Genomic DNA, 22,969 nt, shown 5'->3' with positions numbered 1-22,969 from the left:
GTAAATCATAGTTATTCACGCCACCCTCTTTTTCTTAATCAAATACAATTCTCAATTCATTAAAACATTATCACCCAATATAAAAAATTAAATAATAAAATATAAAATAAATATAATAAAATAAAAAAGGAAAAAAAAAAAGCTGAATATAATCAGCCTATTTAAAAAAACCCTAAGTTATCCTATTTCTCTCTCTAAATTTATTTATTAAAAAAAATAAAAAAAAAACTAAAAAGAGATATAAAAGGGATATGTTAGAATAGAAACCCTAAAATCCCTATTTCTCTACCGATCTCTATCTCTCTCTCCTCTATTTGGTGCGGCTATACTCCTCAATCTCCAACCTTTTTTTTTTCCTTCTTCCAGCCATGGCGATCAAATCCTCAAGCTTTACCCCAGTAAACTACGAAGCCCTTAATCTCTTTCCCATCCCTCGTTCCCTCTTCATTCGATCGGCGGCGTGCTAGGTGAACGACGATGGTCCAAATGGACCACATCACAGTGTTCGCAACGCCTGAAATTCCGAGCAACGGGAAGAGCAGAAATCTCGACGTACGGCCAGAGTAGTCACTGGTGGTCGTTCGCAAGCCTCGATGAACGACGGCCATCCCTTTCGCACCTCGGGTTTCATCTTTTTGGGGTTTGATATTGGGCAGTTCTTTGTAGTTTTTTTTATATAGATTTAGAGATTTTAGTTTTGATTTAAATTGTATGCTGTTTGTGTCATTTTTTTTTTATTGTTTATAGATATATCATTTAGTTTCAAATGATGTATAAACTTTTTACTAATGTTTACTCATTTTGTTTGTTGATTCTAGATTTTTTATTTTGTAAGGAAGAAAATAGAGTTTGTGTGTATAGATTTGTTATTATTAATTATGTACAGATTTTTGATGAATTGATTTTTGATTTTGTATAATTGTGATATTTTGTTATATTGATTTATTAATAATTTTATATCTAAAATTAAAATATATTAATGTATAATTGATAAATATATAGTTGATTAATTTTCTCAAAAAAAAAATATAGTTAATTAAATTATTTTTATAAATTTATAATATAAAATCTGAATTTTAAAAAAATAATATTAATTTTTTTACATATAAAAAACATATTAATATTAATAATAATAAAAAAAGAAGATATAGTGACACTTTATGTGTGTGGCTGTTACTTTTTCAGTCTGATACTATACGCCTATAGTGACGCGCAAAATGTGAATGTAAAAAGGTTTAGTGACACGTTTGAAGTGTCACTGAAAATTGTCTTTCCAGTCACCCTCATTAGTGACACGCGTTGAAGTGTCACTAAATATTTTTAGAGTTACTCAATGTGTGTCACTAAAACCCGTTTTTCTAGTAGTGATATCAGGATTAAGATCATTTGTTCTAGGATCAACAGGTGATATTGAATTGAATAGATATTACGGAAAATTTTAATATATCTAATCAAAGTTCAATATCGGTCCCTTCCGATGTATACTCCATACATCCGATACTGGTAAACTTTGCCAATGTCCTGGAAAGGACATAACACTTTTTCAAGGTGTAAGAATACATATCGCTGATTATACCATGTCAGTTTAAATCCAGTGTTCTGACAAATCAGGGAATAAACTTTTGAACATATAATTAAGATTATATTCCACTGTGCTGACAACACTATAATCTTTAACAAACTCATATGTTCTGGACTTAAAAAGAATTCATACATTATATACATATAATCATGAAATAAATCATGTGAACCATGCAACATAAAATGTTATTTCTGATCTTTATTAATAAGTAAATCTGATTATATGAAATGAGTTTTATTTAGGGCATAAAGCCCAACAAGGGGTTAATCAATCCTTCTCCTACGGTGTGTCCTCACCACAAAAGCAAATGAGATTATCAAAGAAATCCATGAAGGCTTTTGTAGAGACCATGCAGGTTGGCAAAGCTTGTCAAAGAAGATAATTCGACAATGATATTATTGGCCAACTATAAATAAAGACACACACGAATTTGTCAAGAAATGTGATAAGTGTCAAAGGTTTTCACATATACCTCGCATACCACCAACGGAACTAAGGAGGGTGACCTCGCCTTACCCATTTGCAATATGGGTGATTGATCAGATTGGGGCATGCCCCACAGGGCGAGGAGGAGCAAAGTACGCAGTGGTGGCGGTTGACTTCCTTATAAAAGGACAGCGGCTGAACCTCTGGTTTCCATAACCTACAAAAAAGTTCTCGAATTTTTCGTCAAGAACGTAGTTTGTAGGTTTGGAATACCCATTAAGATAGTATCTGATAATGGAACTCAGTTTGATGGTGAATTATTCACTGAGTTCTGCGAGAGGAACAAGATTATTAAGAGCTTCTCGTCGGTGTCAAGGCCTCAGGCAAATGGGCAAGTAAAAGTTGTTAATAAAACCTTGAAGGATACTATCAAAAACAAGTTAGACGCTGCCAAAGGTAGATGGGTCGATGAACTACCACAAGTACTTTGGGCTCACATAACAATAGAGAAAATAGCAACAAGGCATACTCTATTCTCGCTGGCATTTTTCTTGAAGGCAATGCTGCCAGTAAAAGTCAATATTGCGATCCACAAACGAGATTTCTATAATCAAGAAGAAAACCAAGAACTATTGAAATTGTCTTTGGATCTACTTAACGAAAAGCGTACTAAGTCGCAAATCACCAATGCAACATACCAACACCGAGTGACAAGATACTTCAACAAGTAAGTGAAGAAGAGGCTTTTCAGTTTTGGTGACTTGGTGCTAAGGAACGGGGGATGCATCTGCAGCAGTATTTAACCCAAGCTAGGAGGGTCCTTATGTGATTGAGGCAATAGTAAGAATCGGGTTTTATAAATTAGCTCGTCTTAATGGCTCACTAATAAAGAACTACTAGAACATGGAACATTTACGACCCTACTACCAGTAAAATGATGTTGTAATCTCTATTGCTGATGTAATATTTTGAACTTCGATTATCAAAAAAGTCAAATCATTTTTCAAGTAATTACAAAGTTTCATTCTTTAAAATTACATGAGGAGTACATATATATATGTGTTTATCATTAACCGAAATTCATCTAGAAATACATGATATATTGCGAACCCACTCTACTTTGGAAATTTTTAAAGTTTCTTTAGATGATTGATAAAGAACCTTTTTCGCAAGAAATGAAAGTCAAAGGTAGCAGTTGTAAATGAGATTCAACTCATAAAACAACATTAAGCTACGTGCGAAGCTGAATATCAACAGCTCGCATTTTGTAGGAAAGTATTAAATGAGACACTAAGATGCCTTGAAAAAAATACCTAAACCTAAAGTATGAATAGAAGGCCTAACTATTCATATAAGCAATTAATAATGTACAAGATAATTCGCAAAATGAATTATGTAAAAGTATATTTAAGTTTGCTTAAAACAGATTACAATTGTTTATGCGAAGTAGAATTAATAAACTGCTCGCAAATCAAAAGCATAGCAGACAACACCTGCTTGCGCATATTGTAGATTAATAACTACTCAAACAATATCAAAGGAAAATAAGAGCAATGGAAAGGCCTAAAGTATTTAAATTTGATCAAAACATAATTGTTTAAGTTGTGAATGAAAAACACAAGTAAACAAATGTATTAAGTTTGAATGTAAAAGTACAAGGCATTAAATAAAAGATAAAATAAAAGCAAAGTTGGCCATCCAACTTTGCAAACTTGTCTTTACAGAAAAGCCACAAAGGGCAAACCAATGTCTGGGCCTTATGGCCATTTTCCTAAAATAAAAAAATAGAGTTATTAATTAAAAACCAAGCCTACATAGTAGGGGATTTGGATGGTTCTTCTTTTATAGCTTCTCTTGCTACCTCAGCTTCCTCTTCTGCCTTTTAGCTTGCTCGCAGTGTTCAAGGGCTTCCTCCAGGGCCTTTCCCAGGAAACTCAAATCCATTTTTGGATTCGCCATCAAAGCTCGATAGATGGAGCGCATGGCAATGGCATTGCATCGCTCCTTGGTGTTAGCCTCTTTCTCCTCGAGCGCTGCATTGGCTGCATTGAGTTCCTCTTGGAGTTTCTGGCGTACCTCGGACTTGTGCTTCGCCTCCTTCTAAGCAGCTTCAAGTTCAGCCTTGTTGGCCCTCTTCACCTCCTCGACTTCCTTGTTTAAGCAGTAGATCTTCGTCTAAGCTTCGTTCCATTTCCTGGACATGGCCTCTCATTGACCAATCACCTTCTAGATCTCAGTCTCTAATTGTTCCTCCTGTCTAGACCCCGACGTGGGGCGACAAAGAAGCTGAAAGTTTGCTGAAAATAAAGAAAAATGCATAAGTATTTTTTAAGGTTGTTAAAAAGAGAAGTAAAACGAGAAGAGTACAGAAGTTTACCAAGAGGCCAAAGGTGACACTTCTATCGAGCATCTCGTTTAGGCTATCATTGTTTATGAGATCCTAATTGTTGGGAAGGAAGGATCAGAGGTGACGGCAACAAGCCGTAGGGTACTGCACAGAATGCTCTGAGCCAGCATTCCCAGCCTTGATGGTAGGGTCTCAAGTGCTTGGCTCAAAGAGGCCACAGCTTGATTTGCCTTGGGAATGGGCTCTTCAATATGCGCGAGGGCCAGAGGGTGAGCCTGAGCCTGGTTCTCAGGGGCATCAAGGTCTATGGCTTGGGAGGCTCGCTTCTTATTGGCAGTTGTCTTCCTAGGCCTTTTGAGGGGCTCCACGTTGACATTAGAGGAAGTCTCCAAGGCAGTTAACCTCTTCTTCCCCTTCTTGCTCGAGGAATGAAGAAGGTCTTCGTGATCCATTTCTGCGAGACAAAACAATGTGTTAACATTCGTTTAAAAACAAGAAAAAAGGGAAATTGGGGAGATTATTTCCCACCTAAGGGATTTACCATAATTATAAGAAGACGAAGAGGGAGGACTATAATATTCACTAAAGTCTTTACATCCTGTGATCCTAAATATGTAGTAGGAATTAATTAGTTCTAAATCCCAGCTCAAATCTATATGACCTGACCTATCCAGCATGATCCCGTACTGATCGACTATCCCATAATAATATGTAGTGCTAATTTGAACGTGGAATTCTGGGTACCAACTACCAAACCTATGTGCAATGCAATCTATGAGGAAGGGATTCCAGGTATAGAAATTATACTGGCTATCTCAAAAAGACACTAATGTGGTACGCTCGACCCTAAGCACTGTGGGTGACCAACTACATTGATTACCTTGAGATGCTCCTTCTTCGGCTTCCTAAGGAACTGCGTTCTGAAGGTAGTGCACTCGAGCCATGTAATCCTGAGTTACCTCGTCAGTTGGGACCAGAACTTGCTACCACAATGCATACTTGGGATATTTAGAATCACTATTATACTTGTTCTCAGTGAGGAGGCCCACGGACTCAAGTTGACCTCGTTCAAAAGGAACTCAGCTGATAGGAGACCATATGGAAGACCCAGCAAGAGCCTGCGTCGCTCAGCCATCTCGGGGGTAGGAGTTGGTCTTTTCAAGACAGCTGTCAAAATAATAAGATTACAAGTCAACAAGGCTAAAACTGAAAACATGGACTAATTTAAAACCAAGTTTAAGGCAAATAGTCACTTACGTATTATGCAGAAGGTAGTTGTATTGATTGGGGAGAGGCCAGTCGTCCAGAAGAAGTCCTCTTTTAAATGGGTTTTGTATGGCAACCCAACAATGATCATACGATCGCTTGTGTGAGTCCCAAGATAATAAAAAACCTCCTGTAGCATTCTTCCTCGCAGGAACGGCCTTGACAAAGTATATATACTATTTCAAGGGGAGTGGGGCACTCCCATCCTAAGATTTTGTACAGAACCATTAAACTTGCAAGGATTTTGTATGAAATAAGAACAACCTGTAATGGGGAAATTCCGAGATGGTCTAGGAAGTCCTTATAGTAATCTTGCAGGGGGATAATTGCTCCAGTCGTGATGTGTTCGAGGCTCCAAGCGCCTATCCCTGTTGAGCCACTCATACATGCCTCACCATTGGTCCCCTAGGATGCTTCGCGAGTGAGTCGTTCTGGTAGGTAACAACTAATCTCGCCAAGGGCTACTGATCTAACTCGTCATTTTTGCTTTTGGTCAATGCCACAAGTCCTTAGGATGCTACCTACGTAATCTTCGATGGCTCATACCCTCGACTCAATTAGTTCATCCTCGAAGGTAACATTACGATCTTAAGGAGTCTTTGATTTATGTGGCTTGGAAGACATGACTTCAAAGTCAAGGTCACCTGGTTCAAAAGCAATCGTGACTTTGGGTAAAAATAAAGGCCTAACCAAAGGAATAGCTGATAAACTGGGAGGTTCGGGCCAAGAAGCATCTCATAAGAAATGACGTTTGCCTTCTGTTATTTTTCGCAAGAAGCGCCTGTGCCTACTAGAAATATCATCTTAGTGGGTTTTTACTAAGTGGTCCCTAATTTTTGCATCATTTATCTCTAATTTGGGCTGGGGTTTTGAAATTCTGGGTTTAAATGGGATGGTAAGTTCACCGGGGCACTCTGTTTCTAAGATTTCTGGATGATAAACTTCTGAACTAGATTTTGACATTGTTACAAGAAGAAAGCAATCCCAATTCCTAGATGAAATTTATCAAACCAGAAGCTGGTAAATTTGAAAACCCCAAAAGTCTACACTCTGCCTAAACCCTAAAATTTACCCAGAAAAAGTTCAACCTAAACTTGCTAAAACCAAATAAGGTCACAAAGGTGCACTAAGAAAGTAGTGATCAAACCCAGAAATGTGAAATAAAAAGCATATAAGAAAACAGAGAAAGATGAATCACTTACTGTTTAAAGTCATGTTTTGGCGCGATGAGTAGTTCTGAAATCGACGATGCAGGGAACGACTTGTTGATCTCTTTGAATGCTTGAGGTTGAAAAGAAAATCTGACGAAACTTGCAAGAAGTACGTCAAAGACAAAGATGGCATGCAAAGCTTCAAAAAATCTGGGTGGGGTTTTTTGCAGAGAACCTCAAGAAATTTTTTGAAATGGCAAACATGATGAAATGGTGGTTCCTTTTTTCATCTTATACCATTGGGTTGATCTCTGTTAGATTAAGGAGTAAATGATCCAACGGGTGTAAATTAAAAAAAAAAAAGTGGAAAAGATGGTTATTTAATGCTCATGATGTGCCTTGAAACCACAAAACTGCCAAAATTAAAGGCATGTATTTTTTTAAAATGGATTATGACAAAAATACCCTGGGTAATCATTTAAAAAGGCACTTTTCACTGAAAAGGACTTCTTAACTACTACAAAAACCCCCTTTAGAGGCGGTTTTTAAGCCCTTTCAGCGTCGGTTTTTGCGAAATTCGCTACCGACGCTGATCAGGGCGAGGCTAAAGGGTTTATATGAACCGACGCCATATGTACCCCTATGGCGTCGGTTATTAGCTGGGAACCGACGCCATAGGGGTACATATGGCGTCTGTTCCTAGCCAATAACCGACGCCATATGTGGCGTAGCAACCGACGCCATAGGTACAGTTTTTTCAGTTTTTTCATTTTTTTTAATTTAATTATATAATTTTAATTACATTTTAATTATATATTTATTAATTTATATATTATTTTATTTAATTTAAATTACATATTTATTTAAATTTTATATTACATATTTATTTAATTTAATTATATATTAATTACATTTTAAATTAAATATTATTTAAATTTGGGTAAAAACATAATTTGATTTCATAAAAGTAATTAAATATTACACAAACACTAATGTAAAATTAGTTAAAAATATTAATAAGTTAATAAATCTAACTCCAAGTTAATCTATAAAAATTACATAATGAAGAAAAATTCTTCGACCTTTCAACCTCAATCGTCACCGTGAATCACCGCCATCAATTGTTCGATCCACTTTCGCTGTAGTGGTAATATTTCTGTTTTTGGATCGTATTGCTTCTTACCCCCAAACTGTTAAAAAAATTAAAAATTTATATTAGTTTATGTATATGTATATTATATATTTGTTATTATAGAATTTATATACTATAATCAATAATTAAAACTTACAGCTTTTTGATCTTGTATGTAACGGCTGGGGTTGGCACGTGCGACGATGTCAATGATATATTTCAAAACATAAAAACCGCATTCTTGGCTTTTAGGTTGTCTTGGACAGTTTGCTTGGTTAATTCCTTGCCACAGGCCAAGATAGTCATGTGCGTTCCCTATATACATGAATGCCCTGTTTGGGAAAATTATATTAGCATTTCAATTTGTTAGTTAATTTAAATTCGTTACATAAGAAGTCATTAAATTATTACCTTCCGATCATTTGTTCTATTACTTCGGGAATTGGGCGGCCACTTATAGGGTTTAAATGGATAATTTTCCTTGGCGTAACCACCACTAGCGTCCAATGCATCCTAGAAAATTATATTGGAATATAAGTAAGATAGTATAAAAATAATTTGAAGACATAATATAGAAATGAACAATTAGCACTAAAGAATTTAATAAAGTTTACCCGATATTCCAAGGAATAAAGAACATTTGGTGGTTGTTGTTCATTAATGATAACCAATTAGCCAATCGTCTTGCCGCATCGTCAAAAGACTGACTCTTTTCTTCATCGTTGATCCCATGCACTATGAGAAGCTCTGGGTCGTAAAACTTGAAAATTTTTCTCAGACCGTTGATGCTCTCCCATATGTGCCTGCCAAAAAAATTATTAGTGTCTTATAATAATTTAACTATAATTTGATATAAGGTTAATTAGATTAAAGAAGAGTATACATCATTCCAAACAGCATTCACTGGTTGCCGATGTAGTCACACGTAGCAACCTGCTGCAAATCCTCTCCAGATAACGTGATCTGGGTACGCGGTGCAATGAATCCTCGGGGGATAGGAATTGTGATTATATCACGTTTATCTTTGAGCCTCAGGAATTCATGAATCATCCATTTTAGCGAATTAGGGATCAACGCCATCTTTTCTTCCGTGAACAAGTCATCTTCCCGTGCACCACGGCCTTGTGGAGAAAGCATCGGAGCTTTCCCCTTTGACACATCACGTCTTGAGGGCGGTTGAGCGAGTGGACCCTAAACAAAACAGAACATAATATATATATATATATCAAATTTTATCCAAATTCTACCGAAATTTCGGCAGCATAACGGTTGTAATTGAATGACCCTAAAAATTTTGAACATGGCTGTATAACGACAAATAACACATATATAACAGTAGTTTGTTCATCCATCCCACCGCAGCACATATATTCGCAGAACCTACTTCACTACGGATGAATATTGAAGATATTCAAACTCCACTAATCATTAATAATTAATTTGAGTTGAGAAGTTACCTCGGTTGTTAAAATTAAGTGTTTAGGCCAAGGAAGGAACATCTGGTATACGTCCCTAACATATCTGCACTCTTCAATTGGGACTGGGATTTCAGCGTCCTCTTGCAGGATTTCTGAAACCATAATCCGGGCTTGTGAATCATCGTACTCCTGGCAGTGAACTTTGATCATACCCACATGATCGTACAAATACGCTCGGACCACAATATTGTCGATGTTGTCAGAGCAGAGATGTACTTGCTGATTAAGGGCCGCATGGTCATCAAAATTGTATAGGATACCTTGGTCGTTGAGGGAAATAAACTCCTCAGCATAAATTTGTGGTTGTACCTAATCCTGAGGAGCGTATGGTTGTGGAACATACGCCTCACCAGCCACCTCTCCTTCTTCTACTTGTTCGGCAGCGTTTCTCTGCTGCTTAAGGGATTGGACTTCGACTTTTAATTTTTCAATCTCCTTCGCTTGCCGAGCCACAACATCAGACACTTCCCTTTTCTTCGTGTCGAACAGTTGAGATGCCCTGGTCAAGAACCTACAAATCATAAAATGCAAATTAGCAACGATTTTATTTGTGTAACTAAATAAATAACATTTGAAGTAATAGCATACCCAGCAGCCCTGACACGTCCAGGATGCTCTTGTGTCCCGAGCGCCTGCGTCAAGATATCGTTTTGGCCTTGGACCTTAATTTGTCCCTGACTAAGCTTCTCCTCTAATTGAGCCTAATGCACGCATATATTCAAGCAATTATTATATGAATTATATACACTAACTCATGAGTAGAACTCAATTAAGGATTAATATATACTTACTATCTTCTCTGCAACTTCCTTGTCGTAATCAGTGACAAGTTTTCTACTCTTGGTGCGAGATTTAATCCAAACACGGTGGCGGGGGGGATCTGCAACTTCGAGGTCCTTTTTCTACATAACGTTATAACAATGAAATGAGTACCAATTAAATTGTATAGCACATTATAACACATTAAATTTTAAGTATTACTTACCACAGCTTCCCGTACGTTCACCATTCCACTCCGACCACTTCGATGTCTGGATTGAATTTTTGAGGAACGTTCACGTTGCACCTTACTCTATTCCTACAATGCCAAAAAAATACATTAGATACATGTACTTGTATTTAAGAGTTTGTCTTAGTGTTAATATAATTAGCGTACCAGAAATTCAGGAGTTAGTCGACTTTCAACAAATTTGCACCAATCAGCAGCGTCAATCTCGGGGTGCTTTTCAGGGACTTGTGCCAGTCGTCCCAGATCATTCTCTTTCAACGCGGGCATTATGATGTCTTTTGTCATCCTATTCTTGAAGTCTTTCATTAACTTCCCAGCTAGGATGAGACAATCATGTTTGAAGGAGTCTGGCACAATGAACCCCGTCTATTTTGAAGGAAAACAAACACGGTTAGAGTCAACATTTGAAGTAATAGAAAAACAAATCAAAATTCTAACAAATAACAGCTTACCTGTATGTCTCTCCAAACTTTATTTTTCAGAGTCGGGTTGACTTCTTTCCAGTTTTTATAGGCCAACCCTATTGTCTGCCGACATCTGACTCCTAGAGTGGAGACGAGCTTCGCATAGCTTTTTCCACAGTATTGACCTTTATCATTAACTTCGAGGGCCACTCTTTTGCCCTGATCCATTAGTTTAGATATTTCATTCATTTGCGTCGGCCCTCGTGTAGGTATTGTGGTTGGACACTCATTTTCTGCTCCCGAATCAGATCCTGATTCCGAGTTCGCCATGTCTACACCATTAACAAACAAACTTTAATGTTAGCTATATATATAACAAGTAGTGTATATGAAATATTAAAAGCATAAACAAATTGTTAAGTATTCAGGACCATTCACAACCACAATATAAAGTAAGCTATATATCAAGTTACCAATTAGACACGTTTTCTTTTCTTTTTTTGTTTATGTTTGCCTGAATCACAATTGACCCACATTCCCTCATTGATATCGTTTCTAATGTATTCAGCGTCGTCTTCCTCAATGTTACGATCAATTCCCATAAGTTGCTCATGAATTGGTTGTCCAACAATGAAGTCATCGTAACATAAGTCAGCATTCTCCTCATCCTCTTCAGTCTCTAAGAACCTCCTCTCTGGTGTTGATAAAACAATAGACCATTTATCATTAGCCGGATCAGAAATGTAAAAAACTTGAGCTGCTTGGCTAGCCATGATGAATGGATCATTATTGCTTCCTCTCTTACTTAAATCAACCAAAGTAAAACCAAGCTCGTCAGTTTTAACTCCAACGTTGTTGTCAACCCAAGAACATTTAAAAAGTGGAATTCGGAACGCAAAATAATTGAGCTCCCATATTTCTTCAATGACCCCGTAATACGTCATAGTACCTAAAACAGGGTTTCTATCTTTTGCACTTGCAAAGTGCATAGTTTCTGCGACGATACCTATACCACTATTTTGAACCTCTCGAGCATCATCTCTTGACTTTGTATGAAAACGTTTGCCCCTTACAATGTACGCTTCATGCTTTACAACCGCAAAAGTTGGTCCAAGGGCAATACGACTCAACACATCAGATACTCCATGATTCGGTTTGTTCAACTTTGATATAATGGTATTCCTTAACCACCCAATGAAAGTTTGACGATGTTGGTCTGCAACCCATTTTTGTTCATTTTTTTAATTTCTTGGAACCATTGATTGTAACAGCTCCATATGGTCACTGTAAAACAAGTAAGGTAAATCAAGTTATTGTTCATCGTGACTTAAGTAATGTTAATCAAACAAAAGGTACTTACGTTATATATGGTTGAACCTCTGCGTTATTGTTCATCACGACTAATTGAGCTTGATCTAGTTCAAGCTTGGACACTGTCACCATTGTCCCTTTCCCCCTTAATCCTCTATCAACATCATCTGGGTCAGTTCTTGGTTTGCTAATTCCTATTGCCTCAACTCCAGCCATGTACTCTGAACAAAATTCCACAGCCTCTTCAGATATGTAGCAGTCAACCATACATGCTTCTGGCCGATAGTGGTTACGCACATAACTTTTAAGTACCTTCATATTTCTTTCAAATGGATACATCTATCTCGCCCACACCGGCCCACACAGCCTTGCTTCTCTCACTAGATGAACCATTAAATGGATCATGATGTCGAAAAAAGATGGCGGAAAAAACTTTTCCAGGTTGCACAATGTTTTGACTACATGTTCATGTAATACATCTAACTTATCCAATTCTAATTCCTTCCCGCACAGCCTATTAAAGAAAATGCAAACATGTGTCAAACACTCTCAAACATTTTTTGGCAAGACTGATCTAATGGCAATTGGAAGTAGATGTTGCATTAACGCATGACAATCATGTGTTTTCAGACCCATTAGTTTCAATTCAGTCTCATTCACCAAGTTTTTGATGTTAGACGAGTAACCATCGGGTACTTTCATATTTGCAAGTGATTTGCAACCTGTTTGTTTCTCTTTTTTGGACAAAGTGAAACAAGCGGGGAGGCAAATATAAACGTTCACCTTTCTTCTCGGGTGCCAGAGATTGTCGTATACCCAGTTCAACGAGATCTAAACGACTATTTAGACCGTCCTTAGTTTTGCCGGGAATATCAAGTAAGGTACCAATAATACTCTCACACACATTTTTTTCAATATGCATGACATCCAAACAATGTCGAACTAGTAGACTTTTCCAATATGGAAGACGAAAGAAGATTGACTTTCTTTGAAAACAACCATTAGTTTTTTTATTTTTTTGCGTCTTTCCATACTTAAAATCTACAAGTTGAACTTGTTGGAGAATTTGTTCCCCAGACAGTGGCACAGGAGCCATATCACCCTCTTCGGTACCATCGAATGCTTTCTTCTTCCGTCTATCGGGATGATTTGCGAGGCAAGTACCGTCTACGTGACCCATATAACACATCTTGTGTCCATTTGCCAAGCGACGAGCCGATGTGTTAGTGCAACAAATCAGACAACCTTCGTAACCTTTTGTGCTTAAGCCCGATAAATTACTATAAGTGTGGAAATCACTGACAGTCCACAACAACACAGCTTTCAGATTAAAAAATTCTTTTTTAAAACCATCATAGACCTGAACCCCGTTCTCATACAATTCTATTAAATCGTCAATCAATGGTTCCAAATATACATCGATATTATGTCCAGGTTGTTACGGGCCTGATATCATTAAAGAAAGCATGTTAAATTTCCTCTTCATCACTAACCAGGGAGGAAGATTGTACATAACTAGGAAGACAGGCCATGAACTATGACGACTACTTAGAGATCTATGTGGATTTACTCCATCCGCGTACGTACCGAGACGAATGTGTCTTGGTTCAGATTTGAATTCAGGATTTATGTAGTTTACTTTTTTCCAAGCTTGGGAATCTGCAGGATGTTTGAGTTTTCCATCTTTCACTCTCTTGGTCTCATGCCAAATCAAATTTTCAGAATGTTCTGCACTACGATATAATCGTTTCAGTCGCGGAATCAAAGGCATGTACCACATCACTTTTTGGGGGATAAGTTTCCTATTCTCCTTACTCTTGTTTACTTTATGGCGGGATAAACCGCAAGTCAGGCAATAATTCATGTCTGCATATTCCTTACGATATAAAATGCAATCGTTCGGACATGCATGAATTTTTTCATACTTCAATCCTATAGAATTTAACATTTTTTTCACTTCATAAGTAGATTCCGGGAAGCAGCTGGCAAATGGTAAGATATCTTTAAAAGCAGCTACAAATTGAGTAAAACATTTATCGCTCACTCCGTTTTCTGCTTTTATGTTGTAAAACTTTACCATTGTTGGTAATCTTAGTTTTTTACAACCATCGAACAGAGGTTTATCAGCATCACTAAGAAAATTATCGAATTTCTCAGGATCATTAAGAAATTCCTCCTGTGCTTGGTTAAGCAAGTCCAATGAATAATCATCGAAATCATTACCCTCGATATCATCGACCCCCCGCTTTCCTAATGGATATGGATCATTAGGTAAATGTTCGCCATGGTAATACCAATTAGTATAACTTCTATTGAAACCTCGTAAATACACATAGTCCTTAATCATTGTAATATTCCCTTTAGATACATTACAACAATCTACACATGGACAATGAATACGATCGTGATTTTTTAGAATTCTTTAAGGCAAACTCTAAAAATGCATCGAACCCTACTTGAAATCGCAGTGTGTCTCTCTCCTCACGCATCCATGATTTATCCATAACAAAAATCCTATCCAAAAAAATTCAGTATTTAGTAACTAATTATAGCTAGTTACTAATTACACAATGTAACTAACTAAGTTTCTCATAATTTATTCATATTAATTTATAAATTACTCAAATTCTCGTTTTAGATTAGTTCATATTATTAGGTTGTTTTGTTGACTAGAATGTTGGTAAAATGTTAAATATTTTTAATAAAAAAAGTTGAGGGGAAAAGTTTTTGGTAAAGCAATAAGGGTATTAACTAATATTTTCCCCTTTTAATTAACTTTTGCTCTTTATTGAAAAATAAAAATCCACATTGAACCTCTCAAATGAAAGAAAAAAAAATAAAAAAATAAGGATTTTATATGTTTATTTTGTTAATATATTTAGTAACTAATTATAGCTAGTTACTAATTACACAATGTAACTAACTAAGTTTCTCACACAATTTATTCATATTAATTTATAAATTACTCAAATTTTCGTTATAGAGTTCATGTTATTAGGTTGTTTAGTTGATTAGAATGTTGGTAAAATTAAAAAGTTTACATAAATGTGAATATTATTATTTTTTATGTGACCTAACTTCTTATCACTATGTTATAATTAACTAGTTATTTGTATTATATAAATATTATGAATGGTTTTAGTAAGATTTATCCTAATTCTACCGAAATTTCGGCAGCATAACGGCTGTAATTGGACGTTCCCAAAATTTTTACAAGTGCCTAAAATAACAAACAAAACAGATAAACAATACAAAATTAATCCACCCATCCGACCGTAGTACATGTATTCGCAGAACCTACTTCACTACGGATGAATATTTAAGATATTCAAACTCAACTAACATGCATTGATAATTAATTATATAATAAGAAAAAGTTAGTTAAAGTATATACCTATAATTGCAAGCCCAAATACGCTACACACAAAATTATGCCGAACCCCTACAATATAAAGAAATACAACGAAATTACAAAATTAATTATTTCATTACTTATAACTAGTTATAAAAAATTGTAACAAGTTACTTAGTTACTAAATTATACATACATATATATAATCAATTATATCTCACACTATTATCTCAAAAAAATAAAATTATATCACACACTAATTCAATTTTAAAATTTTTATTTCTAAACTAATGAAATCCCTCCAATGTCATTTAATTCACAATAAATATATATTACAAAAAATATATAAAATACAATTACAAAATTTATTTCCATAAAAAAATATACACACACTATATACACACAATATATACACACATTATATACAAATATTCAATAAAATATACAAATACATATATATACTATACATTGAGGTATAAATTATTGCCTAATAACCGCAATCTGACGACCACCGTAAAAAATCCCGGCACTATACACATAAAACACAATAATATTACTACTAATATAAAAAAGCTCAAATAATAATTTACAAAAATAAAAAATAAAACAATATACATAATACAAAAAGAATAGAAGCAATATTTATACCTTAAACGAGGTTGAGATTGAACAATTTCTCAAGAAAAATGGGTGGCCGGATTTCAAACCCAAAGTTTACTATTTGGGTTCGGATGACACTTAAAGAGGGTAAAAAATCAAAACTTTTTAGGTGTATGTTATTAAGTATCGAAAATGGAGGATTTTAAAAAAAATGGGCTAAAAAGGTTAAGAAATGGGGGAGATATGGTGGTGAGGAGGGGGCTGCGGCGAGGCTTTTGCTGGGTAATTGCTCTCTGGTTTCTGGGTTGCTGAGTGAAGTGGGAAGGAAGAAGAAAGGTCGAAGAACATATACTCTGAACGACCCTATGGCGTCGGTTCCTTCATAGGAACCGACGGCATAGGGTACACGTGTCAGCAGACCGTGTACCCTATGCCGTCGGTTCCTATGCAGGAAACGACGCCATATGGTAGTTCAGAAAAAAAAAATAATAATTAATTTCCAACCGCCTCTAAATGGTATAATGCAATTTTATACCTACGGTTTTTATCAAAAAACTGCCTCTAAATGTCAATTTCGAACATAGCGAGTATTTTCACACCCTTTAGCTTCCCTTTTTATAAATGGGATTGAAAAAACTGCCTCTAAAGGCTAATATTGTAGAGCAATTGTTATACCCAAAATTTTGCTGGTACTTCAAAGGATGACACGTGTTAACCTTGGAGAATACAAAACAACAAATATAATGAGAATTATATTAAAGAATATTAAATGGAATAACTCATTAAATGCAAAGTCAATAGGGTAAGTTTATGACTCGTAGACTGTACGGTCTTTAGCAAGACAAGGATGTACGAACTATTGATTTGCATATTGATGAGAAACCATTTTGCGTCAAAGAACACAGTTGTAAGGAGGAGATCGATAATACGTAGTGAGGCATCTACCTCGCAATACGTAGAGAAGTAATGACGAGACGTGTTGGTTAATAGAACACTTAGCATATAATATACATTATACTAACTAAGTGTAACATCCTGAAGGACATGAATGGCGATTAGCAAGACATCCATCTCGATATAGGAAGGCATAATCTTGGTACCTTCACTAATCAGCTCCAAACAACTTTCAGTGGGCTCCACTACTCTGTCACATCAGCTCTCTCATAAAGAAGCTGACATTCAAATGATGTTGGCTGCTGAAATTCATCTTGGCACAAGGAACTGCGATTTTTAGATGGAGCATTACGTTTTTAACCTTACAAAGACATGAGAAGAGCTCCAGCTCGCTGCCAGGGTTATTGTTGCTATTGAGTGTTCAAGCACCTAGCGAGTTGGCCTGGCGAGATACACTTTGCAGCGTGTCTTAATCCACCTCAGTGTTGACTCATTAAAATCAATTTAAATGACAACTTTGTGATTTTAAAACAATAAACTGCATTTATTTACGTGGAGCGTAAGTAAGGCCCACAATTTTGGGGAAATATTGCTATCGGGTTTGTATCAGAATGTAATTAACTGCCACCCTATGCCATTATAAATAGGGGCAGAATGTACCAAAAAAAGGAGAAAAAATGCTTCAAAGAAAAAAGAACCCTAGTTCTGTATCAGAAAAGTCTTAATAAGATTGACTCTTGGACTATGCAAAGTTAACTGCAAAACCATGTAAAAAACTTGGTGTTATTTTTGCTTTGCTATTCTTACTTAGATTTATGATAATTTCTGTGCTAATCCTATCACAAAAATAGGCTTATTATCGTTAATAAAAATCTCCGTTAACAATAAATAATACAACTAAGCTGAACCTAACCATATCAGGATTAAGATCCATAGACATAAGATCAACCATTGATATTGACTTAGAAAGATATAACGGTAAGTTTATGATATATTATGCAAGATCAATATCGGTCCCTTCCAATGTATATTCCATACATCCGATACTGGTAAACTTTGCCAATGCCGTGGAAAGGACATAACACTTATCCAAGGTGTAAGTATACCTTATCGCCGATCTAAACCAGTGAACTGACAAATCATGGGAATTAAACTTTTGAACATATAATCGTGATTATATTCCACTATGATAACGACACTATAATCATGAATAAATATATATGTTCTGGACTTAATAGAATTTATGCATTAAATATAATCATGAAATAAATCATGTGAACCATGCAACATAAAAGCGATTTATGATATTTTATTAATTAGTAAATATGATTATATTGAAATAGATTTTATTTAGGGCACAAAACCCAACAAACTCCTACTTGCACTAATATAAAACTAAAAGTGCATTTCAATTAATCTCAATGCCTTGATATCTAGATCAAGTGTAGTATGTAGTATTCTCTCCGTAATAGGATCTGATAGGTTGTATTCAATACAAACTTTCTCCACCATTACATATCCTTAATTACAAAATCCTTGATATTGTGAAATTCTTCTCTATATGACTACTCCTCTAGGGATACTGGATTCTTTACTTTTTGGAAACTACATTTATGTTAGTATCTTTCCTATAACTTTAACGTTCAGTCTCAGTGGTAGAGTTAGAGACTCCAGATCAGTTTTTACACTTCTCCAAAATCAGTGCTCCACCCTCAGAGTAATCACCATCTCATCAGTAGACTTTCTAGCACTAAGGCAAGTCTAGAAAGTTTATTTGGTGTAGTCTAAGAGTATTAAAATGCCACCCTTATCGACTAACATATAGTTCCTCTTTTTGATCTTAAGATTTACTTGATTATCTTTCAATGTTCCTTTCCTGGATTAATCTGATACCTACTCATTACTCCCACTCAACAGCACGTGTCTGGTCTAATGCATAGCAAAGCATATCTGAGACCTCTCACTGTTGATCCTAAAGAATTCTTTCCTTGGCCCTTATCTTTTTTTGGAATAGTTGAAACTTTTCCTTAGATAAATAAAATCTATATCTAGATGTCGAGAAGCTTCTATAGATTTCCATTAGAAAAATGCTCCAGCATCTTACTAAAGTAAGTTGCTTGCACTAGAGTAAGTAAATTACTATGCATACCACAAGCCATAGGTTTAGATAATCTTAAACCTATAATAATACTAGGATCAAGAAGTTTTGTTAAGTCCATTGAATGGACTTATTTTCCTTTCTTGTCCTTGTAATAGAAAACTTTTGGTTACTCCATATGAATGGTTTTAACCATAGTTCTCTTGCATTTGCTTCTTAGTTCCTTATTATGACTATCTATTACCTGTTTAAACTAATAATGGATTTTATCACAAGTGTCCTCCATGTCATAACAGGGTGAGTTCCTTAAAACCCTCCCACTTACCGTGACTTTTTATCTAAGAACATTAAATGGTATTGTCCTCATCGGTTGTGTCAATACAACAGAGGCGGTATGACCATCTTATGTAGAATAAGATGATTGAACACTATGGAATCAAGAAAAAAATATCTTCTCTACTTTGCTACTTTCAGATTTAGTCATTTTCTTTAAAAAGTAGTATTTGTTAAAATAAACACTTTCTTATTTTAATGACCAAAGGATGGTCCACCTCTAATCACTTAGAATAGCTATCAAACATGAAAACCTAAGTTAACAATTTTACCTTTTCTTAAGTTCACGATCAAGACATCCTTGAATCTAGTAATGGTTTTGATAACGCAGATTTATGTTAACCAAATTTGAGCCTAAATAGTGATAAACTTGCACAGAAAAACAAAAATAGTAAAGAAATAAAAAAGGAAAAGAACGAACACGAAGGTTTTTTACTTGGTTTTGTAGTTAAAATTCTGCATAGTCCACGAGTCAATCTTATTAGATTTCTGATACTGTTCTAGGGCCTTTTTCTTATGAATTTTTTCGTCCCTTTTTTCAGTCTAACTTGCCTCTATTTATAATTACATAGTCAAGCAGTTAATTGCAGAGTTGACTGATATCTTTACAACAATTATCTCCTAAAATCGTGGGGTTTGATTACATATGACGTAAAATAAATGTGGTTAATATTTGAATATCACACAACTGTGATTCGTCCGCTTTTACTGGGTCAAGGTAATCGTGTATTAAACATGTTATAAATCATAACGTTCTGGGAGGTCTCGATAGGAAATCAACACCAGTGACCTTGATAGCGAGCTGTAGTTTTTCCGATATATTTTCAAGGTTGATAATGTAAATCTCGTCGCTCCTGCGCTAAAGACATAACGCTCCCTCTGGCAATCACAGTTCTCGGTGACAAGGTGAACTTCAAGAGTCTACATCATTTAAATGTCAGCATCTATTAGAGAGAACTGATTCGACAGAGCTGTGAATCTTATTGAAAGATGTTTGGAGCTGATTAGAGAAGGTTCCACGAGCATATCTTCATATGGCGAGATGGATGCCTTGCTCTTAGTTGCTTGGGTTCACCCAACTATTACACTTAGTTTGTATGCTATGTGTTTTATACGCTAAGTGTCTTAACAGTCATTATATCTTGCCTATGTCTACTCGAGGTTGATGCCTCGATTTGCGCATCCACTTCCATATGGTTTCTCGTTGATGTACGAGGCAACAGTTTGCATATCTTTATCTTGCGTAAGACATTATAGTCAGCAAGTTATGAATATATTCTGTCATTTTTGCATTTAATGAGTTATTCCATTTTCATATGTGATTACCGTTTCATGCATTGATTCCTATTCTTCCCAATCTTGACATGTGTTTTTCGTTGAAATGGTAGTCGAATTTCACGTATAACAATTTCCCCTTAAAAAGTTATTTTTAAATAAAAGGTACTTTTTAATTGACCATTGAGGGTACAATCATCATAATCCCTTTCTTCAAGACCACGCATGCCCTTAATTTTAACGGCTCGACAGTTTTGAGGGTCATTATTAGCATTAATGAATTTCCCTTTCATCTTCTACCTCATTCCCAACCGTTAAATTTCCCAACCTTTGGCCTTACTGTTACTGGCTTCTAAGTATAAAATGATTGCTCAGGCTAGCTACATTCCATAAACTCCTAGTTTTTGGTGAATTTCATCCAGAAATTAGATTGTCACTCTCCTGCGGAGATGCCCCATCCAGGCTCAGAAACTTATCCCTCAAAACTTGTAACACCGGAATATACCAACCGCTTTCCCCCTCCATATGTCTTAAAAACTTCAAACCTCAGTTTAAATTTGAAATGAAAGATTCCAAGACTGAAGATCATCCGATTAATCCAAACCAAGGAGATACTGTCGATCGTTATGGGCGATTCTTACAAGTGATTTATAAAAATTAGCATCATTCTTTGTAAATAGTGGTCTGATCTGAATTCGTTTATTATTACATGTTTTTTTTCTTTTTGCCACTGTTGCGTCATTGATCTTTTATCTTTGTCTCTATAGGAATGGACGTAGATTTTGAGAGCATGTTTAGAGGTTCTCCCCGAGCCGACAAGAAATCCCGAAAGAAGGTAACCCCAATTGGCGAGGTTGTGGATTGTATTAAAGAACCCAAATGGCTGAAGACCAAAGCTTACACGAGGAAATCTTCGAGCCAGCCAACCACTTCTGTTGTTAAACTTCTCGAGTCTGGGAATGAGATCTCGGCCGCAGGGAATGAGAACTCTGCTACAGGAAATGGGATCTTCTAAAGGTCTCTGCTGCAGAGAATAAGGTTTATGCAACAAGAATTGTAAAGGGACATCCTACTGAGTTAGTACATTAGTTTGAGTCCTTTTGCTTGGAGCCGATATTTCTCGAGCTCTCCTGTCTCCTATAAATAACCTTGTACTCTTTATTTAGGAAACTGGCTGAATGGTTTGCCCCTAGTGGCATTTTTGTAATGACAAGTTTGTAAACCAACTTGGTTTTCTTTCTTATCTTAAATGCCTTGTACTTTTACATTTGAACTTAATATATTTGTGTTGGCTTGCATTTTTATTCACAATGTAAACACAAATATTTTTATCAAATATAGAGTACATTTGGTCTTTCCATTGCTCCTAATTTTCCTAATCAAGTAGTTAGTAATCTATTATGTGTGCGGGCAGCTTATTATCTACCAGACTTTTGATTTACGAGCAGTTATCAATTTTGCCTCGCAATGACAGTTATAATCTAGCTTAAGCAAACATGAATATACTTTTAATGATTTTATCACTTTGTACATTTTTGATTCCTGATATGAATAGTTAGATTGTCTATTCATTCATTAGGTTTAAGTACTTTTATCGAGACACCTTGATGTCTCCTTTAATACTTTCCTATCTTGCGCGAACCGTTAATATTCAGCTGCGTACACAAGTTATGAGTTATATCTCATTTATAACTTTTGATTTTCCTTTCTCGTCAGACAAGTTTAAATCAAAAAGTTATGATGGTTTGATCCCCTTCTTGTCAGAAAGGTTTGACCAAAAACTTTAAAAAAAAATTAAGTTGTGGGTTTGCATTATATCATGTATTTCTAGATGAATTCCGGTTAATCATACACAAATGCCCCTTTAGTAATTTTAAAGAGTAACACTTTGTAATTACTTGAATAAAAGTAATAATTCTCTTTATTGATAACTGAAGTTCAAAATATTACATCAGCAATGTGAGTTACATCATTAATTTACTGGTAGTAGGGTCGCAAATGCTCCACGTTACAGTAGTTCTTTATTAACGAGCCATTTAGCCGAGCCAATTTGTAAACTCCGATTCCTACTACTGCAGACGCAAATGCATCTCTCGTGTTTGCAAAAACTTGCCTTAGCACCAAGTTTCTAACATTGAATAGCCTTTTCTTGACTCTTTTGTTGAAGTATCTTATAACTCGGTGTTGATACGCTGCATTAGAGACTTGCGTCTTTGTTTGTTTTTCATCAAGCAGATTCAAAGATAACTTTAGGAGTTCTTGGTTTTCTTTTTGATTATAAAACTCTCATTTATGAGTCGATATGTTCACT

At 35.6% G+C, this 22,969-nt stretch overlaps 1 protein-coding gene across 1 annotated transcript; it reads right to left on the bottom strand.

Moving 5' to 3' along the window:
* Positions 1 to 8,259: 8,259 nt before the first annotated feature.
* Positions 8,260 to 9,184, bottom strand: LOC133039460 (uncharacterized). Its single transcript, XM_061118376.1, has 3 exons — positions 8,788 to 9,184; positions 8,519 to 8,707; positions 8,260 to 8,417 (listed from the first exon to the last, which is right to left on the bottom strand). Exons 1-3 carry the CDS (start codon positions 8,802 to 8,804, stop codon positions 8,312 to 8,314), a joined length of 312 nt encoding a protein of 103 aa, XP_060974359.1. The 5' UTR covers positions 8,805 to 9,184; the 3' UTR covers positions 8,260 to 8,311.
* Between the last annotated feature and the right edge of the window lie 13,785 nt (positions 9,185 to 22,969).

This window comes from Cannabis sativa, chromosome 6 (genome assembly GCF_029168945.1).
Source record: "Cannabis sativa cultivar Pink pepper isolate KNU-18-1 chromosome 6, ASM2916894v1, whole genome shotgun sequence".
NCBI lineage: Eukaryota > Viridiplantae > Streptophyta > Magnoliopsida > Rosales > Cannabaceae > Cannabis > Cannabis sativa.
The sequence above is the reverse complement of the archived record's forward strand: the minus strand, read 5'-3'. Positions and strand labels throughout refer to the sequence as shown.

Bases quoted from the DNA above. Each gene is read 5' to 3' on its own strand.
- LOC133039460 (XM_061118376.1), bottom strand. The intron at 8,418-8,518 runs GTAAACTTTATT...ATAATTTTCTAG, and splicing joins TTTATTCCTTGGAATATCGG to GATGCATTGGACGCTAGTGG.